Consider the following 22,434-nt stretch of genomic DNA (forward strand, 5'->3'; position numbering starts at 1 on the left):
CCGACACAGCCAAAAATAAAAACAAAACAAACAAACAAAAACAAACAAAAAAAGTCTCTTAAAGCTGCAGACTCCAGGCTTTCAACTTTGGGTTCCAGTTTTAGCTCTGTTGTGGGCAATGCACTTAACCCTTTAGTCTCTAGTTCCTAATTCAGTAAATGAAGTTCTTGGGGCTCATCTCTGAAATCCCTCTAGTTCTTAAAATTGTCTGAAGCAAAGTATAGCAAATATGTTACATTGTTCTGTGAAATTATCTTAGATATTATATGAAAGAGTTCAGGTACCGTTTATTAATATATAATATATAAGGTTATTCCTGCGAATAGCATATTAGGCTATCGTTTTATTAACTTTATTCCACTCTCAACTCCTATACCTTTTTCTAGTTTGTTTTCTCTCTGTTCTCTAATTTTGTAAACTACCTCAAGCATAGTATTAGATTGGGTGAGAATGGAGCAGAAGGAGGAATAAGCCCATTCAAGAATCTTTTTCAACTGTGGAAATTTTAAAACTCTATTAAAAATAAAATTTTTTCTGCCATGGCTACCGTAAATATCACTGTTGTTATGTTGCTAATATATATGGGAATGTCTGTTAAGGAACATCTTTAACGTTAGAGAGATTAGTCCAATAACCTCTAATTTTGCTATTTTCTAGTGCTGCATCAGTAGTGCCTTTTTTCTAATCCCTGAGTGAACTAAAGGTAGTATTGTTTTTCCTAATTGAACTCTGCAGAAAATTAAATAGTATTCTTTTGAAACTAGGAGTTTGAAGTACAATTATAACATCATCTGACCAATTTATAATTTATGCTGTGTTACTTCTGTACTGTTTTATTCTTTTTTTTTCAAAGAAGAAAGTTAATGGATTTTTTTTGCTCATATGTTTAGTGGAGGAAGCGTCTCTGTGTTCTCCTTTTTCTTTTTTTAAATTTATTTTTGGCTGCATTGGGTCTTTGTTGCTGCGCTTGGGCTTTCTCTAGTTGTGGTAAGCGGGGGCTTCTCTTCTTTGCAGTGCATGGGCTTCTCATTGCGGCAGCTTCTCTTGTTGTGGAGCACGGGCTCTAGGCGCGCGGGATTCAGTAGTTGCAGCGCACGGGCTCAGTTGCTCTGTGGTATGTGGGATCTTCCCGGACCAGGGCTCAAACCCGTATCCCCTGCATTTGGCAGGCGAATTCTTAACCACTGCGCCACCAGAGAAGTCCCCGTGATCTCCTTTTTTTTTTTTTTTTTTTTTTTTTTGCGGTACGCGGGCCTCTAACTGTTGTGGCCTCTCCCGTTGCAGAGCACAGGCTCCGGACGCACAGGCTCAGTAATTGTGGCTCACGGGCCCACCCGCTTCACAGCATGCGGGATCTTCCCGGACCGGGGCACGAACCCGCGTCCCCTGCATCGGCAGGTGGACTCTCAACCACTGTGCCACCAGGGAAGCCCCCCTGTGTTCTCCTTTTAAACTTAAAATATCATGCAAGCTACCTAGAAATTATTCAGGATTCCTTACTGCAATTTTGCATTGTGCAGTTCTTCGTGTTTCATTAGCTAAATGGTATTTAACACAAAAAAATGGCACTAAATTACTTTAGCACATATTTCCAACTGTATATTATTCTTTAAAAATCAGCCTGAAATATAATGGCCTAAATTATCCTGGCAATAATATACTATTTGGAAAGGGATGGGCAGCTGTATGTAGCATGTGATGTTTACATGTGGAATAAAAAGCCTCATTTGTTTAACTTCTAATTTAAAGAGATTTTTGGAGAGATGCGTATCAGGGATGCGGCAGAGCACTCTCAGGCTGTTGGAAGACCTGAGCTGTAGCCCAGCTCTGTCACTTACTAGCGGCGTATCTTTGGACAAGTCACTAAAGCCCCATCTTGTTTCCTCAGATAGAAATGGAGCCAGTAAGGCAGATTTTGACTTCTCACTAGGTTGTTGTGAAGTTAACTGGGTGGAAACACTTCAGAAACTCTAAAGCCCTTTACTAATTTATTATATTTTTATGGAGGCTGGAGAACAGAAATGGCCACATTTACTTATTTAAAACAAAAAGTGGATGAGAGAACATAACATGTTCATCTTAATATAAGTGATACTTGTTTTGGAAGAGGTTTAAGTTGTTATCATTTGAAGTACAGATGTAAGACATTTTAGAAAAAATTTGTATAAAGGGCTCAAAAATTGCTTTGGTCTGGATAATGTTCCCTAATTCTAAAAATACTTGAAACTAAGTATTTTTGAATTTATAACAAAATACTCCTTCAAAATTGTTTAAAAATTCTTTTTACTGATATTTGAGATTTTGTGGTTATGAATTAAAATGCTCTCTACTTTATTATAATTGTACAGTGTCTTTCTAGTCCTGTCTTTCTCCCTTTCGTCTTATAAAGTTGCATCAAGTTCTTTTACAGCCTATTTCAGAGATTATTAGTGGTGTGTTTATATATTTTCTAGTGGTTTTTAATTATTGAGCATGGCCAGCTATTCCCTTGATTTTTACCATTTGGGGAGGAAGGATGGTAATTACTAAATTTTAGGGTAGATTATGGTTTTATTGTTCTAACATAGGTAGCCCGGTGTTAGAAAACTTGTACAGGAGAAGGCTCAGCGTAAGGTGAGAAATGTGAATGTGCTTCCTTCAAAGGGTCCTTCTTCTGTTTAACCTGAGGATTAATGTTTCCAACAGGTCCCCTGTAAGTAGCTTACAGATCCGCTACGATCAACCAGGCAACAGCAGTTTGGAAAACCTGCCCCCAGTAGCAGCCAGCATAGAGCAGCTTCTGGAGAGGCAGTGGAGTGAAGGACAGCAGTTTTTATTAGAACAGGGCACTCCTAGTGACAGTAAGTATTCTCTTCTTGTCTTTAAAGAAAGATCAATAGATGGATGGATGGATGGATGAACAGATAGGTGGATAGATGTTGAAGTCACACTTCATCAACAATAGCATTGAAATTATGATATGTCTTACATAATATGGTGAGAAAGTGTAATGTAGTGGCTCAGTAGAACAAATGCTACAGGTTTACTGCTTGGACTTGAATTTTGTTTTTACCTGTTATTAACAGTGTGATCTTAGGCAAGTTTCTTAATGTCATTGTGCTTTTAGATTTCCATTTGTAGGATGGGAATAATTACCTATATCATAGTATTGTTTTGAGGGTTAAATGACATAGAATATATAAAGAACGTTGCCTGGCTCATGGAATTCACTGGTTTTTGTTACTTTTTATAATTATTAAAATATTGGTACATTGTTTCTCCATTGTACTTTGTTCTAATCAATTTTTAAAAGTTTTACTAAAATATGAGTTATAGCTTCTTTTAGCTTAGTTGTTTGAATCAAACTTGCTCATCTTTGGAGAATTTGTTTTAAAAAATGTGTATAGTCAAGTATGGCCGACTCTCTTGATTTTACAATTTGGGTGAGAAAGGAGAATAATACTAAATTATATATATAACTTATATATATTATCTATATCATTTACTTGCTAAATTATGTAATATATATTACATATACATATTTAGTATCTTTACAGTTTTAAGTATTAAGGAGAGCCATGGGTGAAAAATGCCAAACACAAAAACTGTTACTACAGATACTGTTAACTAGAGAAGTGGCCTAATGTTAAGGATATATATATATCTGGGGGAAGGAAATAATAGGTGTTTTGGTTTGGTTTTTAATCATTTTGGGGGTGGGAGGTATAAGCTTTTGCTGCTTTAATTTTTTAAAACAAAACAAAATATTTTGCTTATTGTTACACAGGTGCCACAAATTGGTATTTTTATGAATGGTGCTCTGACAAAAAATGATAATTGTGAGGAAATTCATGCCGGGATAATCCTTTGAACATGATAGCTGGAGGACAGGTTTAGCTTAGTCTTACTGCATCTCATTTGGATATACTAAGGGTTTATTTGTGGGATCTTCAAGAGGAGGGATAAAAGTTAAATCCTTGGGAAATGACCGTATGTGTCTGTACCAGTAGAATTGTGTGTTTTCAAGGCCCTGAGGGCATGTTAAACAAATACAACTTTTTAATACATAGAACTTTTAAAGTGTCATTCACTGCAGCATCACACAGGCCTCTCTCTCTGCTGTGTCGAGAGGTCTGAGAGCTGTGGCAGGAACGGAAACGGTATTTGAGGTGGTAAGGCAGGACAGAAGCTGAGCCTGTATGCAGATGACGTGCCTTCCCATGGAGCCGGGAGAGGGACTGCGGTGCACACACACTGCTCTCTGCTGGGCGAGTGTGGATCCACAGGCCTAGCGGCTGGGCTTCCTAGTCCTGTGTCAGGTGGCTTGCTTAACTCAACCAAGCAACAAACAAATACTTGTGCTCTTTATTTGCGGCAAAGGATATTGGTGTGATTCTTTGCCCTTTGAAATATGATTTTAATGAAAAATCATGGCGAGCACCTTGAATTTTTAATTAGGTTTTCATTTTGATGAAAATAAAGTGTTCTCATGATTTTTCTTTGAGAATGGAAATTACCTGAACTAGGTTGGGTTTTTTTGGTATGTGGCGACAAAGTTTCCACATGGTATATCTAGGAACAGTATCTCTTTATGCTTACATAGGTACAAATATATTATGGTATATTTATATCTACATATAAATTTAGGAATAGAACCTAGTCACTTAGAAATGCTTTATAGAATTTCTACTTTTCTATTTTAATTTATTTCTAAAGTTATTGACACTTAAGTTCATAAAATACCTAGTCCTGTGTATGAAATTCTTTATTAAAAACCATTCAAATGTCTGCTAGTTTTAGGAATGCTGAAGTCATTACACCAACTTCAAGTAGAAAATCGAAGATTAGAGGAACAGATTAAAAACTTGACTGCCAAAAAGGAACGCCTTCAATTATTGAATGCACAGCTCTCAGTGCCTTTTCCAACAATAACAACAAATCCCAGCCCATCTCATCAAATGCATGCATTTTCAGCACAGAATGGTAAGTATGAATTTATTGTGGATCTAAAGAAAGTAGGATGGACTTCCATTATCTTTTTCATAATAACTGAATAATAACTGGTCACCAGTTATATGCAGATGTAGAAAAGGAATGATAAATTATTTTCTATGAGCATAAAGCATCCTGTTCATGTAGAGAACAAACGTATGGACACCAAGGGGGAAAGTGGTGGTGGGGGGATGAATTGGGAGATTGGGATTGACGTATATACACTAATATGTATAAAATAGATAACTAATAAGAAACTGCTGTATAAAAAAATAAAATTCAAAAATTCAAAAAAAAGAATCCTGTTCAGTGTTCAATTTGAATTTGCTCTAACTTCTTTAGTACAGAATTTAATGGTAAAATTTAAATATGTAATGATCTCTTTATTGATTTAAAGCCATGATATTCAGTATAGATAAAGATTTTTTTCATTCAAATTGGTCTTAAGAATAACAAGGCTTAATATTTAAGTGTTTTTAATGCGGGCTTCAGGGTAAGCTTTTTTAGACAAGCCTTTAATCTTACACATAATGTAATTTAACAGGTAAATAGGTTTCTTTTTCTTCGTCTTTTTTAATCTAGCTCCTACTACTGATTCCTTGAACAGCAGTAAGAGCCCTCATCTAGGAAACAGCTTTCTACCTGATAATTCTCTTCCTGTATTAAATCAGGTAATTTGGGTGTGGTTAGTTTCATTTGTGTGTTTCACTTATGAACAGTAGTATATCACATTAGATGGTTTAAAATTATTTTAAACAGTTTTGCTGTGTTGTTTACAACTTAGTTTCTATTCTTTCTTACGTTAGGACTTAACCTCCAGTGGACAAAGCACCAGCAGCTCATCGGCTCTTTCTACTCCACCTCCTGCTGGGCAGAGTCCAGCTCAGCAGGGCTCAGGCCTTAGTGGAGTTCAGCAGGTCAATGGTGTGACAGTGGGGGCACTGGCTAGTGGAATGCAGACTGTAACATCCACCATTCCTGCCATGCCTGGAGTGGGTGGAATAATTGGAGCTTTGCCAGGTAACCAACTGGCAATTAATGGCATTGTAGGAGCTTTAAATGGGGTTATTCAGACCCCTGTCACAATATCCCAGAACCCTACCCCCCTCACCCACACAACTGTACCACCTAATGCAGCACATCCAATGCCAACTACACTGACTAACAGGTAAGAAACTTACTTAAATACCTTTTGGGTTTTTTAGTGCAACATGGTACCAGTGCTGTCCATACTTTAGATTGGGATTTTTAAATGTGTTCCTTGTTAGATGTACTCTAAGAAATTAAAACCCACCAAACTTAATATATTATACCAAGAGCCATTTATTTTTGACACTTAAGTAATTCAGGTTAAAACAAAATTAAATCACCTTTCGTAACAAAGCATTAGGTATATTCTATACTGAAAATTTCAGTTTTGATCTGTGATATGTGTTTTAAATGCTAATTTTTCTTATCCCCGTGTATATTGCCTTCATGTGTCATAAATCCTGAAGAAAAGTAATATTATAATGAAGATCACATAGGAATGTTGGTTTCTTAAAATTCAGCTGTGTAATTTTGTTAGCTTTGTTGTCAAAGATTTTGATATAATATGAAGGTCAAATATTTATCTTGAATTTCCAGGGAGTGAGACTCACTGTTTCACTGTAGTGGAATTTCATTTGAATGGCAAAGCCATGTTGTTATTGCACATACTTTTGAGGAATAAGTCATTTTAAATGGATTTGCAATGGATAGTAGTAAACTGTTTCTTCTGGCTCTCTTTTCATTGGTGCTTAATTTTACCGACCATTGGGAATGTAAAAAAAGTTTAGGTCAAATCAATTAGTAGTATGTTTGGATTCTTTCTTTGTTTTAAATATGTGTCACTTAGTGTGGGTTAAATTATCCTTGAATGATTAAAAATAAAGTATTACATGTTCATGTTATAAACACATGTAAATTTTTATTCCATAAAACAACTGAGTGCCTGCTTGGTTTACAGTATAAAGGGAAACAAAACATTTACTGACAATGTGAATTCTTGTTTACCTGTATATGTGCAGAGAGAGAGAGAAAGAGAGATAAAAGAAATTTGTGCATCATTGTTTTCAAAAAGTGTTATGGTTAGAAAGTTGTTAAGTTATTAAACATCATATTGAAACAATTGTTCATTTTACATTTAAAAAAAACATTAAAAGGTGTACGGTAGAAAGTAAGAATTTTCATCGTTTTTCAGTGCCTCAGGACTCGGATTACTTTCTGACCAGCAAAGACAAATATTTCTTCATCAACAGCAATTCCAGCAGTTGTTAAATTCTCAACAGCTCACACCAGTAAGTTCTTCCTTTTGATAATACTTGATCTTTATTAGGAGCAAGTGATCCAAGCTATAATAACTATTCAGCATAGGTATAGATTGCCCACTTTGTGAAATGACATTGTGCTCTAGTCTGTGATACCTGCAGTTACCTTATATTGATTCATCGACAAATACTAGAACGTGGTCTATGCAGCTCTGGTAGACTCTGTATTTTCATGGAGCTTCATTCTGATAGGGGCGATGGACGATAAATACATACACACCTTTTGGTAGTGATGAGTACTGGGAAGGAAAATGCAGCAGGATAAGGTGGTAGATAACAGTCAGATGAGAGCTATCTTAGATAGGATGGTCCAGCCTCTGAGTAGGTGACTTTTGAGCACACACCTGAATAAAAGTTGAAGGAGCATGACTTTCTGACATGGGGGTGTGTGGAAGAGAACATGCACTCAAGGTGGAGGGACCAGGGCCTGTGTGCTGTGTGACTGGGCTGGTGTGGAGGAGAGCAGTCAGACGGGTGAGCGTGGGCTGCAAGGTTGTGGGCTGCCTTGTTTGGCTCTCCATGGCATGGAATTTAGATTTACCTTAAGTGTGATGGAAAGCCATTGGTGATTTTTTTTTTTAAAAAAACCTTTCTTTGTGGGGCTTCCCTGGTGGCGCAGTAGTTGAGAGACCGCCTGCCGATGCAGGGGACACGGGTTCGTGCCCCGGTCTGGGAAGATCCCACATGCCGCGGAGCGGCTAGGCCCGTGAGCCATGGCCGCTGAGCCTGCGCGTCCAGAGCCTGTGCTCCGCAACGGGAGAGGCCGCAACAGTGAGAGGCCCGCGTACCACAAAAAAAAAAAAAAAAAAAAAAAAAAAAACCTTTCTTTGTGGAAATAAACATTCAGGTGTATAAGAAGTAGAGAGTATGGTATACTGATTGCCTAGCTTTAATAATTATCCCAGTTAAAAAACTCTTTTTTCGTATATCCTCATTTTTCCTTTCAGAATTTTAAAGAATTAATTGTAGGGCTTTTGTTTGTTTGTTATTTTGGCCGCGTAGCATGGCATGCAGGATCTTAGTTCCCTGACCAGGGATCGAACCCGTGCCCCCCACAGTGGAAGCTCGAAGTCTTAACCACTGGACTGCCAAGGAAGTCCTGTAATTGCAGGGCTTTGAACACAATAGTGACATGACATACAGTGACGTTTAGATTCGCGGGATTCTCTGAAGTCAGTAGGGAATGAAATCTAATGTCTCAGGACTGAGCCCTGGGCACCCTGGAGGAGAAGAGTAATCTAGTCAAGGGTCTAGGGAAAAAGTGGCCAGTGAGTTAGCACAGAGAGTGGTGGCCTAGTTCCGTGTGAAGAAACATTTCAAGAAAGGGAGGACTCAGCTGCGTAGAATGCTTCTGGTGAGACAAGTAAGAACTGCCCATTGGATTTGGGTGTCTGGAGCTTTTTGAGAACGTGGTTTTGCTGAGAAGTGAAAAGCTTCACTGAGTGGTTGGGAAGAAAATAGGAGAGGAAGCGAAGATGGGGTACAGGCAACTCAAGATATTTTACCATAAAGAGCAGAGATATGAATCGGCAGCTAGCATTAGAAAGACGTGGTCTAAGGGGGGTAGTTTCTAATCATTTTGAAAATGACAGCGTATGTGTATGTTGATGGGGAATTTTCTGGTGCAGAGAGAGGAGGGATAACGCCAGGGCAGCAGAGCTCTTCAGCAGAGAGCAGCTTCCCCTGTGATAAGAGGGAGGCAGAGAGGCTGTCGGTGGGTTTTATGACAGGAGGTTGAGGAAACCCACTTCTAATGTTTGTAGTTTTTAAATGGGAATTATAAGTAAAGTCATCAGCTGAGGGGGATAGGGATATTGTAGTTAGAGGAGAGAAGGAAGGTGTGGAACATATCTTGGAGGTGGGGAGAGAACTAAGGCAGATGTGGGAGGGTGTGTCTAGCACACCTCACTGCTAGGAGAACACCCATTTAATTAACTTTGGGGTTTCAGCCTTTGTTTGTAACTTCTTTCTAAAATACATCTACCTACTTTCTTGCTTTAGTCACAAATGTATTGAAAATGTCTGTTTTACAATTCTGGATCATTGTCACTGTCACTGTTCTTAACAGTGGTATAAGGATAGAGTCTATATAAATTCTTAAACGCTTACACTAAAATGTAATCTTGTTTTCTTATCTCTTGCCTCATCTTAATATGAAGTTCTGGAATTCAGTGTATTTGGGGTTCTTCCTGTTAATCAAGATTTTACTCTAAGAACAGCACATACAGGTGTCTCGTTTCTGGAACGTGGTTGATCAAGGAATTTTTAGCACAAATTATTACCCAGAGACCAGGAAGACTGAGTGGATTAGACTTGACGTTTCCTTTGCAGCCAAGGTTGTGGCATGAGGTTTGTTTATTTACAAGCATCAAACTTCACATAGTCAGGAGTGGTGCTGTGAGGCACCTCCCTCCTCCCACCTTAAGGAAAACTCTTGCTCGACCTCCTCCTGACCCTCCTCCCCACCAGCTGCTGCCCCATGCTCAGCCCTGTCCATTTCTGCCTGGCCTCTTCCCTGACCTGGTAACGGCTTCTGCCCACTGGAAACATTTTCTTCCCTTAGCTCCCAAGATACCACATTATCTTGGTTTTCTTCCTACCTAACTGGTTCTTCCTTTTTAGCTTCCTTTTCTGGGTCCTCCTCTTCTCCTCAGCCCCACTCATTTCAGAGCATCCTAGAATTCAGGATCTCCTCCAGCCGCAAAGCTTTAAATACTGTCTGTGCTGATACCAACGTCTCCAGCCCGGGCCGCTTTCTGGAATTTCAAGCTCCCATATCCACTGCTTACTTAGTTGCCACCACTTGGCTCTCTTAATAGATGGTGCAGGCATAATTAATGTGTCCAAACAGAACTGCTGACCTTCCACATGGCTGCCCCACCTCAGCTGATGCACCTCCATCCTTCCAGCTGCTCAAGCAGTTATTCCTTCACCCCTCTCTTTTTCTGACACCTCACATTGAATCCATCAAGAATCCTGGGTCAGGTTGTGTCGCTCCTCTGTTCAAAACCTTCCTTTGCCTTCCCGCATTACTTTGAGAAAAACCAGAGCTCTCTCGGCCAACACTCCAGGCCCTCATCCTTCTCTGGCCTCCTTCCTGCTCACTGCACTCCGGCCCGGTCTCCTTGCTCATCCTGGGTCATGCTGGGTGTGCCACAGGGCCCCTCGGCACTGGCTAGCACTCTCTCTGCCTGGAACCCACCCACCCCTGCCCCCCCATATCCACATAGAGAATTCCCTCATCTCCTCGTGTCTGTGTCCAAGTGAGAACCACCCTGACCCCCGCCCCTGCTGTCCTCTCTCTTACACTCCTGTTCCCCCCGACCCTGGGCAGTACTCATTTCCTAACATTTCTTCACCCCAGAACAGTGCCTGGCACATCATAGTACGCACTCAGGGGTGCTCACTGGAAGGCATGGTCTCATAACCGCATCAAGAAAGCACTCTTTCTGTTGGCATGAATGAGAACTTTAAAAGTTATTTTAAGTACCCAGAATTATGGGAGGGATTTCACCATGCAGTGCATTTTAAAGCCAAATGCAGGTCACATGGCTGCTCTAAGTTGCCATTCTCCTTGATTATCATGGGCAACCGCATATGAATAGGGGTCTCCTACGTTTGTTTGCCCCATTTTGAAAATAAGGCCATTCCCTGATGATATTGACATTTTACAGTAGATGGTTATTATCTAGTGCAGTGTGTTCTTCCAGATGAGACTCTTGTTGTCTTTCTTAGTAGTATGACTTTGCTGTCATTTAAATACCTAACATCAGAGCAAAGAAGAGAGAAAGCAGGCTGTCCTGACGGCCGGGTCTGCACTGGGACTCACCCTCTCCTGCATGTTCTTACCTAAGGAGCAGCACCAGGCCCTTCTGTATCAGCTGGTGCAGCAGCACCACCAGCCTGATCTCCAGCAGTTGCAGATCCCGGCACCCACGCAGATGCCCATCAACAACCTGCTCGCAGGCACGCAGGCGCCTCCGCTTCATCCAGCCACCACCAACCCGTTCCTCACCATCCATGGCGATAATGCAAGTCAGAAGGTAACAGTAAGTGTCTGTGCTTTGTTACAGCTAGTGAAATACCAAAACGAATTTTATTGATTAATCAGAGATGACTGTCCAGCCCCTCTCTTCCTCCCCACCCCCCTTAAAATATATTATCCCCCTGATAATTTCTTCTTAAAACCAGTTGTTTCAGCACCTGGATATTGTAAACACAAAGGACCTAAGCCAATTTATATATCCTCTAAGTATATCAGTTTGAATTTGCATATAAGGTTGGAAGACTGTTTTATAATTTCAAAATGAAAATGTGTTTTAGTATGGTATGGTAAGTGGTATTGGACAGTCCAATCAGAAGATAGTAGTTGGTGTTTTGAGAATCTTTGTTTAACTAATTTGTTTAATTATAGAAATAGTCTAGATAATTTAGGAATATTTTTATTATTTTGCTCAGACATGCTAAAATTGAATTATATTTATAATAAAATTAATATATAAACTTAAGGGCAATCCAGTTATTCTACCTGATAGAAAGTAAATCATCACATTTGTAATGAAATTTAAATTCTTTATTAATCTCATGTAAGTGATAGCATCTTACCCTTTCAATGTACAAGTTAAGATAAATAAAAATGGGTGCAGGAACAGTATACTATACATATAGTAGCACACATTTTAAGGCTGTTTCTTTCTATTAATTCTCCCCTTCAATCAGGTCTACTTTACTGGAGTATAAATGTTTCCCCTAAATTCCAGTTCAGGGCAGAACCCTGTTAGAGGAAGGATATTGGGATATAGAATGGAGACTGGACATCAGGAAAAGGAAGAAGGGAAAGAATGAGGTGGGAGACTTGGCAAAAAATGGTGTTAAAAGTCACAATGTTTGCTCTTTCCCATTACTTTGAAAGTTTGCTCTTTACTGTGCTTTTAGTTTTCAGAAACTTTAGTTTGTATTTAGTAACAAGAATTGGCTCAAAATATAGAATTATTGGTTTTCATTAACTCTTCAATGCTTTTTGTTTGCCCCACTGTTCCTCTGACTTCCTGACTGTGAATACTGTCATTATCACAAACCTAGTTTTGCAGACATGGAAAATTTCATTGATTCTGTATTAATTTAGAATTTTTTTTAACCGTTTTTTCCTAAGTTTTTTCTTGTGTTAAAAAAATTATACTGTATGAAATGTATTTTTAATGGAAAATCACAATAGTAAATAAACACTATAAAATAAACAATATTAATTAATGTAGAAAAGCAAGGCTGGGAAATAATATTTATGAGTATCCTGCTATGTGGCAGGCATCTTTGTTAGATACAATAGTATACGTGGTTCCAATCTTTAAAATATTAATAGGCTGTAACCCCATTTTTTAAATAGGGAGATTCAAAGAGGTTAAAGCTCAAAGGACACATAGCACATGTGGGATCAGAACCCAAGACTTTGTTAGTTGATTTTCCACACTACTGTGTTACTGCTTCTGTGGAAAAGTCAGTCTGGGGGGATGGTTTCTACATTCATTCCTTATGAATCCTCCCTCAGAGGGGCACTTCTGTCTTTGTATACTGCTGAATTTAGTATAAAGCAACTGAATGTTTAGCAGTAAATTCATGTCTTTATGTTATGCTGAAAAGTAGCCATGCTGACTTTTAGAAAAAAAGGAATAACCGTATATATGACCTTTTATCTCAGTTAAAATTTCAAGTAAGAGGATATTATCTTAAGTGGGGGCCAAAAATTCATTTAGCTAATGCATCTTATTTTGTTTGTTTTAACTGCAGAGACTTAGTGATAAAACTGGGCCTGTTGCTCAAGAAAAAAGTTGACACTTGAGAAACATCTAGAAATGGACTATCCTGCTATTCTAGCACTTCATCTGGCTGCTGTTGCAGTCCCCTTACTACACCTATGAAGAAATGCAACAAGAAACCAGCTGCACGACAAAGGATTAATTGCCCCAAGAGCATTCTTGTAAGGCTTTGATTGATTTTCTTGTTGCTTTGTTGCACTGAAATGGAATTCCCATATCCCCCACCCCTCACCCACATTTTTTGAATTTTGAAAGAAAATTTAATAGCTAACTTTTGTCATTGAAGTAATTTACATGCAATGAATTTATCAGCCTAAGAGGAATTTAATATAGTTGGTGTACAACTAATTTTGTTATGAATTGGCGAGATGAATAGCAAAACTAAAGACTTGTTCCATTTTTAAACCATTTGATTTTAATGTAAAAGTTGGAACGTGAAATATGATCTTTTGTTTGGGTTACAGTATGCTTGCTCTGTGAGTCAAAACAAATTTCAAGGAACTGTCTAATTTCTTCTATTGGAGTTTTATTGGTTAAATATTACAAATAAATAGGTCATCCACTTGGAGTTGGCAATCTTTATTATGAAAATTTCCTTTCTAATGGGATTTGGCCAATTTTGGTAATCAAGTTAGAATGGTAAATGTCTGCTTCTGCTAAAGGTAATTTTCTTTTGCTAAATGCTTTTTCTTTAGTGTTAAGACCTACTCATATTTTAAAGAAAGCTTGAGTTCAGTGATTTCTAAGGCTGCTGAGGGAACCAGCTCAATTCAAAGTGAAAGAGGGGCCACTCTGAAACTGCTGGTAGGGTTTGGCCTGAATCAAGTGCCTGTTAGGACCTGCCTTGTGCTGAAGTGGCTCTGGACAGCTGAGCCTGCGCTCTCAGTCCTTGGGAGTAGTAGGGACAGTCGGCGTTGCACCAGCAGCCTTCCCCATGGTTCTGCCTTTATTAAGAACTTTCTATGCCACTGTAGCTAGCTCAGGCAAAACTATTACCTGGGTATTTATCCACTAATGAGTCACAAGAAAAATGAGTGGATTTGGTAAGAATTTTCTTTTTTTCTTAAGTTAGACAACTTCCCATTATTGACAATGATTTGAAACAAACAAAACAAGACAAAAAACCCACCACTGCAGTTCCTGAAACAGGTGAAATCTGTATTACAGCCCTTCCATGTTGGGTATCCCCACTCCTGGTATGACAGTATAGCAGAGTATAAATTAAACAATTGGGGATGTAATCATTGAACTATTCTTAAATGTGTGAATTATTAGTGGAAAAGACCCAGCTGTAATTAGACCTCCACTGTGTACTTAGCTGGAAGAACATGTTAATTCTGCAATATGTCTCTTGGTTAATAAACATTGCACAGTTCTTACCTCATTTCTGTAAATAAGGTTTTGTGAATCTGTTTTGTATTGTGAAAAATTCATAAGATAACATTGATATTTTGATTTGTAATATTTCTAATTGGTAGATTTAATTGAAAAGTAAAATTAATTTATTTTTATATGTTCAGGGGAATTTTAAAGAAAGTCAAATCTTTTGTAGATAATTTAAAAAAATCGGTGTGGTTTATTTTACTTATTTAACCCACTGGTTGTTATTCTGTAACAATTTGTATAAATGGTAAATTTTGAACGTGTTGTTATTTTACTTAGATGTAAAATTCCACATGTATTAAAATGTACAAAGTTTTTGTTAATAAAATTTAATAATGTTTATAACTCTGCTTTTTTTCCAGTTTTATTAAGATATACTTGACATACAGCACAGTATAAGTTTAAGGTGGATAGCATAATAATTTGACTTACATATATTGTGAAATGATTACCACAATAAGTGTAGTTAACATCCATCATCTCATACAGATACTAAAAAAAGAGAATGACAAAAAGAGTGTTTTCCTTGTGATGAGAACTCTTAGAATTTACTCTCTTTAACCACTTTCCTGTATATCATGTACAGCAGACTTCACGACAGTAATCGTGTTGTACTTTTACAGTCCTAGTACTTACTTATCTTATAACTGGAAATCTGAACTGTTTGACCACCTTTGTCCAGTTCCCTCTCCCTCAACCCCCACCTCTTTTCTATGAGTTAAATTTTGTTCTTTTAATAAGATTCTACATATGAGATCATACAGTATTTGTCTTTCTCTGTTTGACTTAATTCACTTAGCACAGTGCCTTCAAGGTCCATCCATGTTGTCACAATAGCAGGGTTTCCTTCCTTTTTTATGGCTGAATAATATTCCATCATACATCATATGTATGTATGTATATGTGTGTGTGTATTGACACATACATACATATACACACACAAATACGTACAGACTCATATACCACAACTTCATCCATCAGTGGACATTTAGGTTATTTCCATATCTTGGCTATTGTGAGTAATGCTGCTATGAACATATAGGGGTATAGATATCTCTTCAACATAAGTGGTTTTGTTTCCTTTGGATATGTTCCCAGAAGTGAGGTTGCTGGATCAGATGGTAGTTTGATAATAGCCATTCTAACAGGCATGAGGTGATATCTCATTGTGGTTTTGATATGCATTTCCCTGATGATTAGTGATGTTGAACTTTTCAAGGGACTTTTCATGTATCTGTTGGCCATCTGTATGTCTTCTTTGGAAAATGTCTGTTGAGGTCCTTTGCCCATTTTAAAATTGGATTATTTGGTTTATTTTTTTCTGTTGAGTTGTCGGAGTTCTTTATGTATTTTGGATATTAATCCCTTATCAGATACATGATTTGCAAATATTTTTTCCCATTCTATAGGTTGTCTTTTTCAGTTTGTTGTTATATCTTCTTGTTGGTTTGACCCCTTTATCATTATATAATGACCTTCTTTGTCTCTTTTTATCATTTTTAGTTTACAATCTATTTTGTCTGATATATGTAAGTATAGCTACCTCTCCCTGCTTCTTTTTGGTTAGTTTTGCTTGAGATGTCTTTTTCTGTCACTTCACTCTCAGTTAATTGGCTTAAAGGCTAAAGCAAGTCTCTTGTAGGCAGCAGCATGTTGTTGGATCTTGTGTTTTTATCCATTCCGTCATTCTTTTTATTTTTATTGGAGAATTTAATCTATTTTTGTTTAAAGCAATTATTGACAGGTATGGACTTGGTGTTGCCATTTTGTTCATTGTTTTCTGGCTGTTTTGTAGACCCATTGTTCCTTGTTCCTTATCCTGCTGTCTTTCTGTGTTTTGATGTCTTTGGGTACCAGTATGCTTTGACTTCTCTATCATGTTCTTTTTGTGTAATTACTACAGATTTTCCCCATGTGGTTACATGAGTCTTACATAAAATACCTTAAAATTATAACACACCCTATTTTAAAATGACAACAACTTAACTTAGATAGCTGTCCTAAGCTTCATACTTTTACTTCTCTTCCCCTCACATTTTATGTTACTGATATTACAGTTTACATATTTTTCATATTGTGTATCCAATAACAGATTTTTATAGTTATGATTCCTTTTACTGTTTGTTTTTTAACTTTTAGAGTTGTAAGTGAATTATGCACCACCATTACCATATTACAGAATCTAATTTTGAATGTATATTTACCATTATCATTGAATTTTATGGTACCTTCTTATATTGTATAATGTTAATTAGCATCCTTTTACTTCCACTCAACTCCCTTTAGGATTTCTTGTAAAGCAGGTCTCCTGGTGATGAGCTCCCTCAGCTTCTGCTTGTTCAGGAAAATCTTTATCCCTCCTTCATTTCTGAAGGACAGTTTTGCCTGATACAGGCTTCTTGGTTGACAGTTTTTTACTTTCAATATTCTGAATGTATCATCCCATCTCTCCTGGCCTGAAGTTTCTTTTGAGAAATCTGCTGATAGTCTTATGGGGTTTCCCTTGTATGTAACTTCTCTCTTGTCTCTTGTTGCTTTCAAAATTATTTGTCTTTGACTTTTGATATTTTTAATGTGTTTCAGTGTAGCCCTATTTAGGCTCAACCTGTTTGGGGTCTACTGGGCCTCATGGATCTGTTATTTTCTCTCCCCAAGTTTGGGAAGCTTTTCCACATTATTGCTTTGAACATACTTTCTGTCCCTTTCCCTTTCTCTTCTCCTGAAATTCCCATAATGCAGATATTGGTTCTTTTGATTGTGCCCCATAAGGCTTTCTTCACTTTTTTTTTTCCTTTTGCTCCTCTGACTGGGTAATTTCACATGTCCTGTCTTCTAGGTCATTGATTGTTTCTCCTGCATGGTCGTCTGATTTTGAAGCTCTCTGTTGAATGCTTCAGTTCAGTCATTGTATTTTTCAGCTCTAGGATTTTTGTTTGCTTTTAATGGTTTCTGTTTCTTTGTTCAACTTCTCATTTTGTTCACATATTGTTTTCCTAATTTCGTTTAGCTGTGTGTCCTTGTAGTTCACTAAAGTTCAAGAGGATTATTCTGAATTCTTTGTCTGATAGTTCATAGATCTCCATTTCTTTAGCATCAGTTACTAGTCTACTTTGGTGGTGTCATGCTTACCTGAATTTTTGTGATCCTTGATTCCTTACGTTGGTATCTGAGCATTTGAGTAAGTGGGCTCCTCTTTCAGATTTTACAGGTTCATTTTGGCAGAGACAGTTTATCACCAGTCAGCCCTGTTGGGGTTTCTGGATGTGTCTGCTGGTAATGTTTGTGGGCTGGGGGGGGGCGCTGCTATATCAGGGTCTACTTTGGGGCAAGGCCACTGCCCAGAACCCTGAGGTGGGGGGCAGGGGTGGTGGTGCTGCTGAGAGCACTTGGATAGGAAAGCTGGCTTGTTTCCCTGCCCTAGTAAGGCTGTAGGATGGGCTTTGCTGTTGCCTGGGGTCTCTGGTCAGGCTCATCAGACTGTCGGGACGGGGTACCCTACCCAGTATTAAGCAGGGCTCTGAGTTAGCTTCCCTCCCTGGCCGGGCAGCATTGTTTGGGGACCCTAATTAGGCTAAACTATGCGCTGAATTCCCTGGTCAGACAGGGCCGCCGGTGTTGCTCTGCGGACAGGGAAGCACAGGCTGTGCACTGTTTAAGTGCCACTGTAAGCACGGCTCTCGGATGGGCTACACAGCTTGCTGTGTGCTCTGGTCAGGCTTCCTGGGTGAGAGGGCGGGCAGCTGTATTCAGCAGTGGGTGGGGCTACAAATTAGTTCCCCTGCCCAGGTGGAGTGGGAGAACTGGCTCCAAGACAGGTAAGGCGCTTCGTGGTCTCGACTCAAGCCGACCGGTGTCTCAAGTTTCCTGGCTGAACAGGGCCGCTGGATCTGCTCGTCAGAGCTCTGCCCCTGCTGGGACTCGGCTCCAGGGCTCCAGCAGGGGTGGGCGGTGCGGCTCTGCCGGCGTTGCGGCCGCCTTCCTGGGCAGGGGGCCCGCAGAGCTCCACTCGGCGGTGGGCGGGGCTGTGAGAGCAGCCGTTCGGCGCCCTCGGCGCCCTCGTGCCCGCGTCCCAGCTGCCTCTCCGGTGGGCGGGGCTCCGAGTAAACTGCCGCCCGTGCGGGGGCAAAAGCCGGCTCCGGGCCCACAGGCCCACACCCTGCGCCCTACCGGGCTACCTGGTCAGACGTGCTGCCGCAGCCGGGCAGAGCCGCTGGCAGGAACCGCCGCCTGGGCTTAGCAGGTAGGAGCTCGGTCGGCCGAGTGTCGGTTGTCGGAAGCCCCACGGTCTTCTCCACCACAGATGCCCAGGGGTCGAGCCGCGCAGCTCCCCCGGTGACGCGGCGGGGTGGCTGCAGTAGGGGCTCCCGTGAAGCAGCCCACAGTGCTGGGGCGAGGGCGCTAGATGTCCGTCGGAGGAGCGGTGGGCTCAGGGGCCCTGCTGGGCGGTGCTGGGCGGGCCTGGGGCGGCTCCTCTGACTCTGCCAGGTGAGGTGCGTCGTGGTCTCTGTGGTGCCGGCGGTGCTCCAGCCTCACGCCCGTAGTCTAGGATTTTCTGAGGGGTGTGTTGTCCATGAACAGTTGTTCGTTGTTCTTGTGAGGGCAGTGAGGTCAGGAAGGACCTGTATCTATCACCAGCTTGGTGACATCCGTTCTTGTTTGGAGAAGATGACGCTCCTGAGGCCGTTGGTGCCTCGCGACGATTCGCTCCAGGAGCCTCTGGGCGCTTTGTGCTTCGGCAGCAGGGTGGTTCCATCTTGAGGTTGTTTAAGCTCGCTCGGGAGTAGACGCTGCGCAGCGGCCGAGCACACCACCTTGTGTCCGACTCTTAGACATCATTAGGTGAGACAGAGAGAGCCCTGCAAACTGCCGCAGCGGAAAGAGGAAGGAAATAATCGCAGTGAAGGTGAAAGGAAGGTAAATTCCCGATGAGAATTACAGCACATCAGTAAAGCTGTATTCATACTTGGTAAAGAGTAAATTCTTGTTTTACACAGTTAGCTTTAACCAGAGGCATTTAAATCAAAGAGAAACCCAGGTGGTTGCCGGCTCTCAGTGTGCATCAGGATCACCTGTGGGCCTTGCAAAGGTTCAGACTTAATTGAACCAGAATATACCTCATCTGTGTAACTGGGTCCTCTTAATTAAGAGTTGAATAAACAAGGAAAACTGGTTTAGGCTTTTAACTTTACTAAGGAGCGCATTTTAGGTTCCTGGGAAGACTTCCTTTTTGATACACGAATAGAAAAATGATGATCTGATTCTGCAGAGTCTTGTCTCCCGCAGGTCTGAGGACTCGCCTTCCTCCAGAGGGCCGGTGCCTCGTCCCTGTTAGCCGCCGCCCCAGTCTTCACTCTCCCAGCCCTCCACAGAACGTTAGCCGGCCGTACGCCTTTTCAGTTCTTAACCATGTGACACTCGTCTGGGCTCTTGGCTTGCGCCTGTGTCTTGGTGTGGCTCCACAGGCTTAAGCCGCTGTTGGAACTCGCCCGAGGTGCTGGGCAGCCCCGTCCCCCCACCGCATGAAATGCGCCTGGGCTGCTGCTTCCTGCTTCCCTGTTGGGTTTTGCTCAGAGACGTTTTCTGAGCAGGTACTGCTCGTTGCCCAGCACAGAGCCTCGGGCAGGGGTGCTCGGCATGTGACTCGGGATGCCATGGGCTGGTTCCCGTCTGGACTTCTTTGCAGAAGTGCTGTGGGAGTGTGCTGGGTCATAGGGTCAAGAGCAGGTGCCGGGCGGGAGGGCTGAGAACGCAGGTCGCCAGGTGGCTTTCTTAAGCACTCCATCAACCAAGCAGAGGACAGAATGACCGCTGCCCCTGGACACTCCCCAAGACAGACAGCAGAGGCCCTGGCATTGTAGGCAAAAGGTGCCTCACGACAGAATGTAGCTTTGCTTTTAAAAGTAGGGGATGGGGCTTCCCTGGTGGCGCAGTGGTTGAGAGTCCGCCTGCCGATGCAGGGGACACGGGTTCGTGCCCCGGTCTGGGAAGATCCCACATGCCGCCGAGCGGCTGGGCCCGTGAGCCATGGCCGCTGAGCCTGCGCGTCCGGAGCCTGCGCGTCCGGAGCCTGTGCTCCGCAACGGGAGGGGCCACAACGGTGAGAGGCCCGCGTACCGCAAAAAAAAAAAAAAAAACAGGAAGGGGATGGACTTTTGTTTCGAATTTGACAACTTTCAGTGAGACACATACCATTAATCTTAAACTTCACTTACTGGAAACAAAACACACACTGATGAAAACCACTTTTGGTATACATCACAGTAGGCCTTTCCAAATGAAATAGTTGTGAACTTTTGTAAACATTGGGAAGCCTTTAGATTTTTTCAGATAATTTTACCTTGTGAAGAATTCACGCCAACTGTTGTTCCACTTACAGTCCCACCCCTCACCTTGGTATTGGCAACAAAGGAAATGTCTCTTTCATACCCATCACTGAATGTTTACAATCCCGTAAATTCAGTAAAGACTTCAGTGAACTATGAGCTGCCTTTGGTCACAGTTCAGGCTTGGTGAGTCTGTCCTCAGGGGCAGAGCCCGGGTGGTGCTGTGACATCCTTGCAGCTGTGGCCACTCTGACCACCCCAGACCTCTGGCTGCTTTGGGCACAGATGCAGAACTGGGGAACAGACAAACTGAACTGAACTGGTTTGAAGGTTCAGATGAGATCAAATGGAGGATGGGGAAGACAGGCACGTTTGGGTCCCGTGGGGGAAGTGACCCCCAAGTAGGATCTGGAAACTGCAGCGGTGTTTCGACCAAGCTAAGGCCTTTAGGGGCAAGGAATGAACAGACTCCATCGCTGGCTTTGGGCTGGAGATGCGTTGTCTTGCTTCTCGGTTCTGTGGGAGGGCTTCTAACCTCTGCTTCCCAGGGAGGGGACCCAGAGGGGCAGACTTCCCAGCGTTGCTGCGGTACTGGACGTGAGGGAGGCCCCAGGCTTCCTCAGCAGAGGGGATGATGGTTGGCCCGGGCACGGGGAGGCTGGTCCCCATCAGGCCAGTGCAGGCGGTACAGGCAACAGCCGCGAGGAGGGTGTGCTGGAGGCTGGCCCTTGGGGACCCTGAGGTTTAGAAGGCAGGTGGGAGATAAAGCGCCTGTACAGGGATCTGAGGACGGGCCGGGAGGGCTCCCCGTTTTCTTGAATTACATGCACTTCATTCCCGAAAAACTTGAGGCTGCAGAAAGTTGAAAGGTGACACCGCCCGCTGCTCATGAGGACTGAAGATCCAACCTGAAAACGCCTCCTGGATCCAGTGCTTAGAAAGTGATGTGACCAGGAGCAGTTTGGGTGGGGTGTGAGCTGCAGGGGTCAGGGAGGATGGGCCGCACAGCCAGGCCAAGCGGGGACCTCGCGACTGGCGGCTGTGAGTGCACAGCGTTCTGGCTGTGCTGGTCCTTCTGAAGTTTGAAGCAAGACGTTCACTTTTTTGCTGATGGAGTTAATTTGGTTTCCCTCAGATTCTGATTGATGCATCTGCTGTTTTTCACTTGGCTCACTGAACAAGCAGACGGATTAATTAGGAGATTTTACATTTTTGGCATCGCCGCTGCTCCTGCCGCGGCGATCTCGCTGGTTCTCCCCCTCCTCCCGGAGCAAGGATGGACAGGTGTTTCCGCAGCTGAACCCTTCGTGTGCGGGCAGTCTGTGAACAAAATAAGGTGCAGAGTTTCTTTGCAAACTCTTGGCCTGGTGCAGTGGTTCTCCTCCCTCCAGCCGCCTGTGAAGGCGGAGTGTGGACTGGGGTCCTGCCCTGGGTGTCTGGGGGCTCCGGTGAGAAACTGCTGGGCCGTCAGGCTGCTTTCCCTGCCCTTCCCAGGCCCTCTGCCCCACCCCACTCCTGACGCCCCCCGTCCTTCCCAGGCTCTGGGCGAAGCCTCGCAGCTGCCCATCGTGGGCCTTGTGGCTATTTCAAGAACTG

The 22,434-nt window shown here is 41.9% G+C and overlaps 1 protein-coding gene across 13 annotated transcripts in view; it reads left to right on the forward strand.

The window, feature by feature from the left end:
* MLLT10 (MLLT10 histone lysine methyltransferase DOT1L cofactor) overlaps window positions 1-14,860 on the forward strand; it is a 252,003-nt gene extending 237,143 nt beyond the window's left edge. For 10 of the 13 annotated variants that reach the window (XM_027121792.1, XM_027121795.1, XM_027121796.1 and 7 more), the window contains 7 exons: window positions 2,686-2,840; window positions 4,774-4,962; window positions 5,554-5,642; window positions 5,778-6,139; window positions 7,193-7,289; window positions 11,174-11,368; window positions 13,104-14,860. In XM_027121792.1, coding sequence (XP_026977593.1) covers window positions 2,686-2,840; window positions 4,774-4,962; window positions 5,554-5,642; window positions 5,778-6,139; window positions 7,193-7,289; window positions 11,174-11,368; window positions 13,104-13,148 — 1,132 coding nt within the window. In that variant the 3' untranslated portion in view covers window positions 13,149-14,860. Of the gene's footprint in view, window positions 1-2,685; window positions 2,841-4,773; window positions 4,963-5,553; window positions 5,643-5,777; window positions 6,140-7,192; window positions 7,290-11,173; window positions 11,369-12,038; window positions 12,166-13,103 lie in introns of all 13 variants that reach the window. The other 3 variants (XR_003436012.1, XR_003436013.1, XM_027121794.1) reach the window with 3 other exon arrangements.
* The last annotated feature ends 7,574 nt before the right edge of the window (window positions 14,861-22,434 follow it).

The sequence above is a fragment of the Aethalodelphis obliquidens genome, unplaced genomic scaffold (genome assembly GCF_003676395.1).
Source record: "Aethalodelphis obliquidens isolate GAN/ISIS:26980383/991018 unplaced genomic scaffold, ASM367639v1 scaffold23, whole genome shotgun sequence".
In the NCBI taxonomy this organism is placed as follows: domain Eukaryota; kingdom Metazoa; phylum Chordata; class Mammalia; order Artiodactyla; family Delphinidae; genus Aethalodelphis; species Aethalodelphis obliquidens.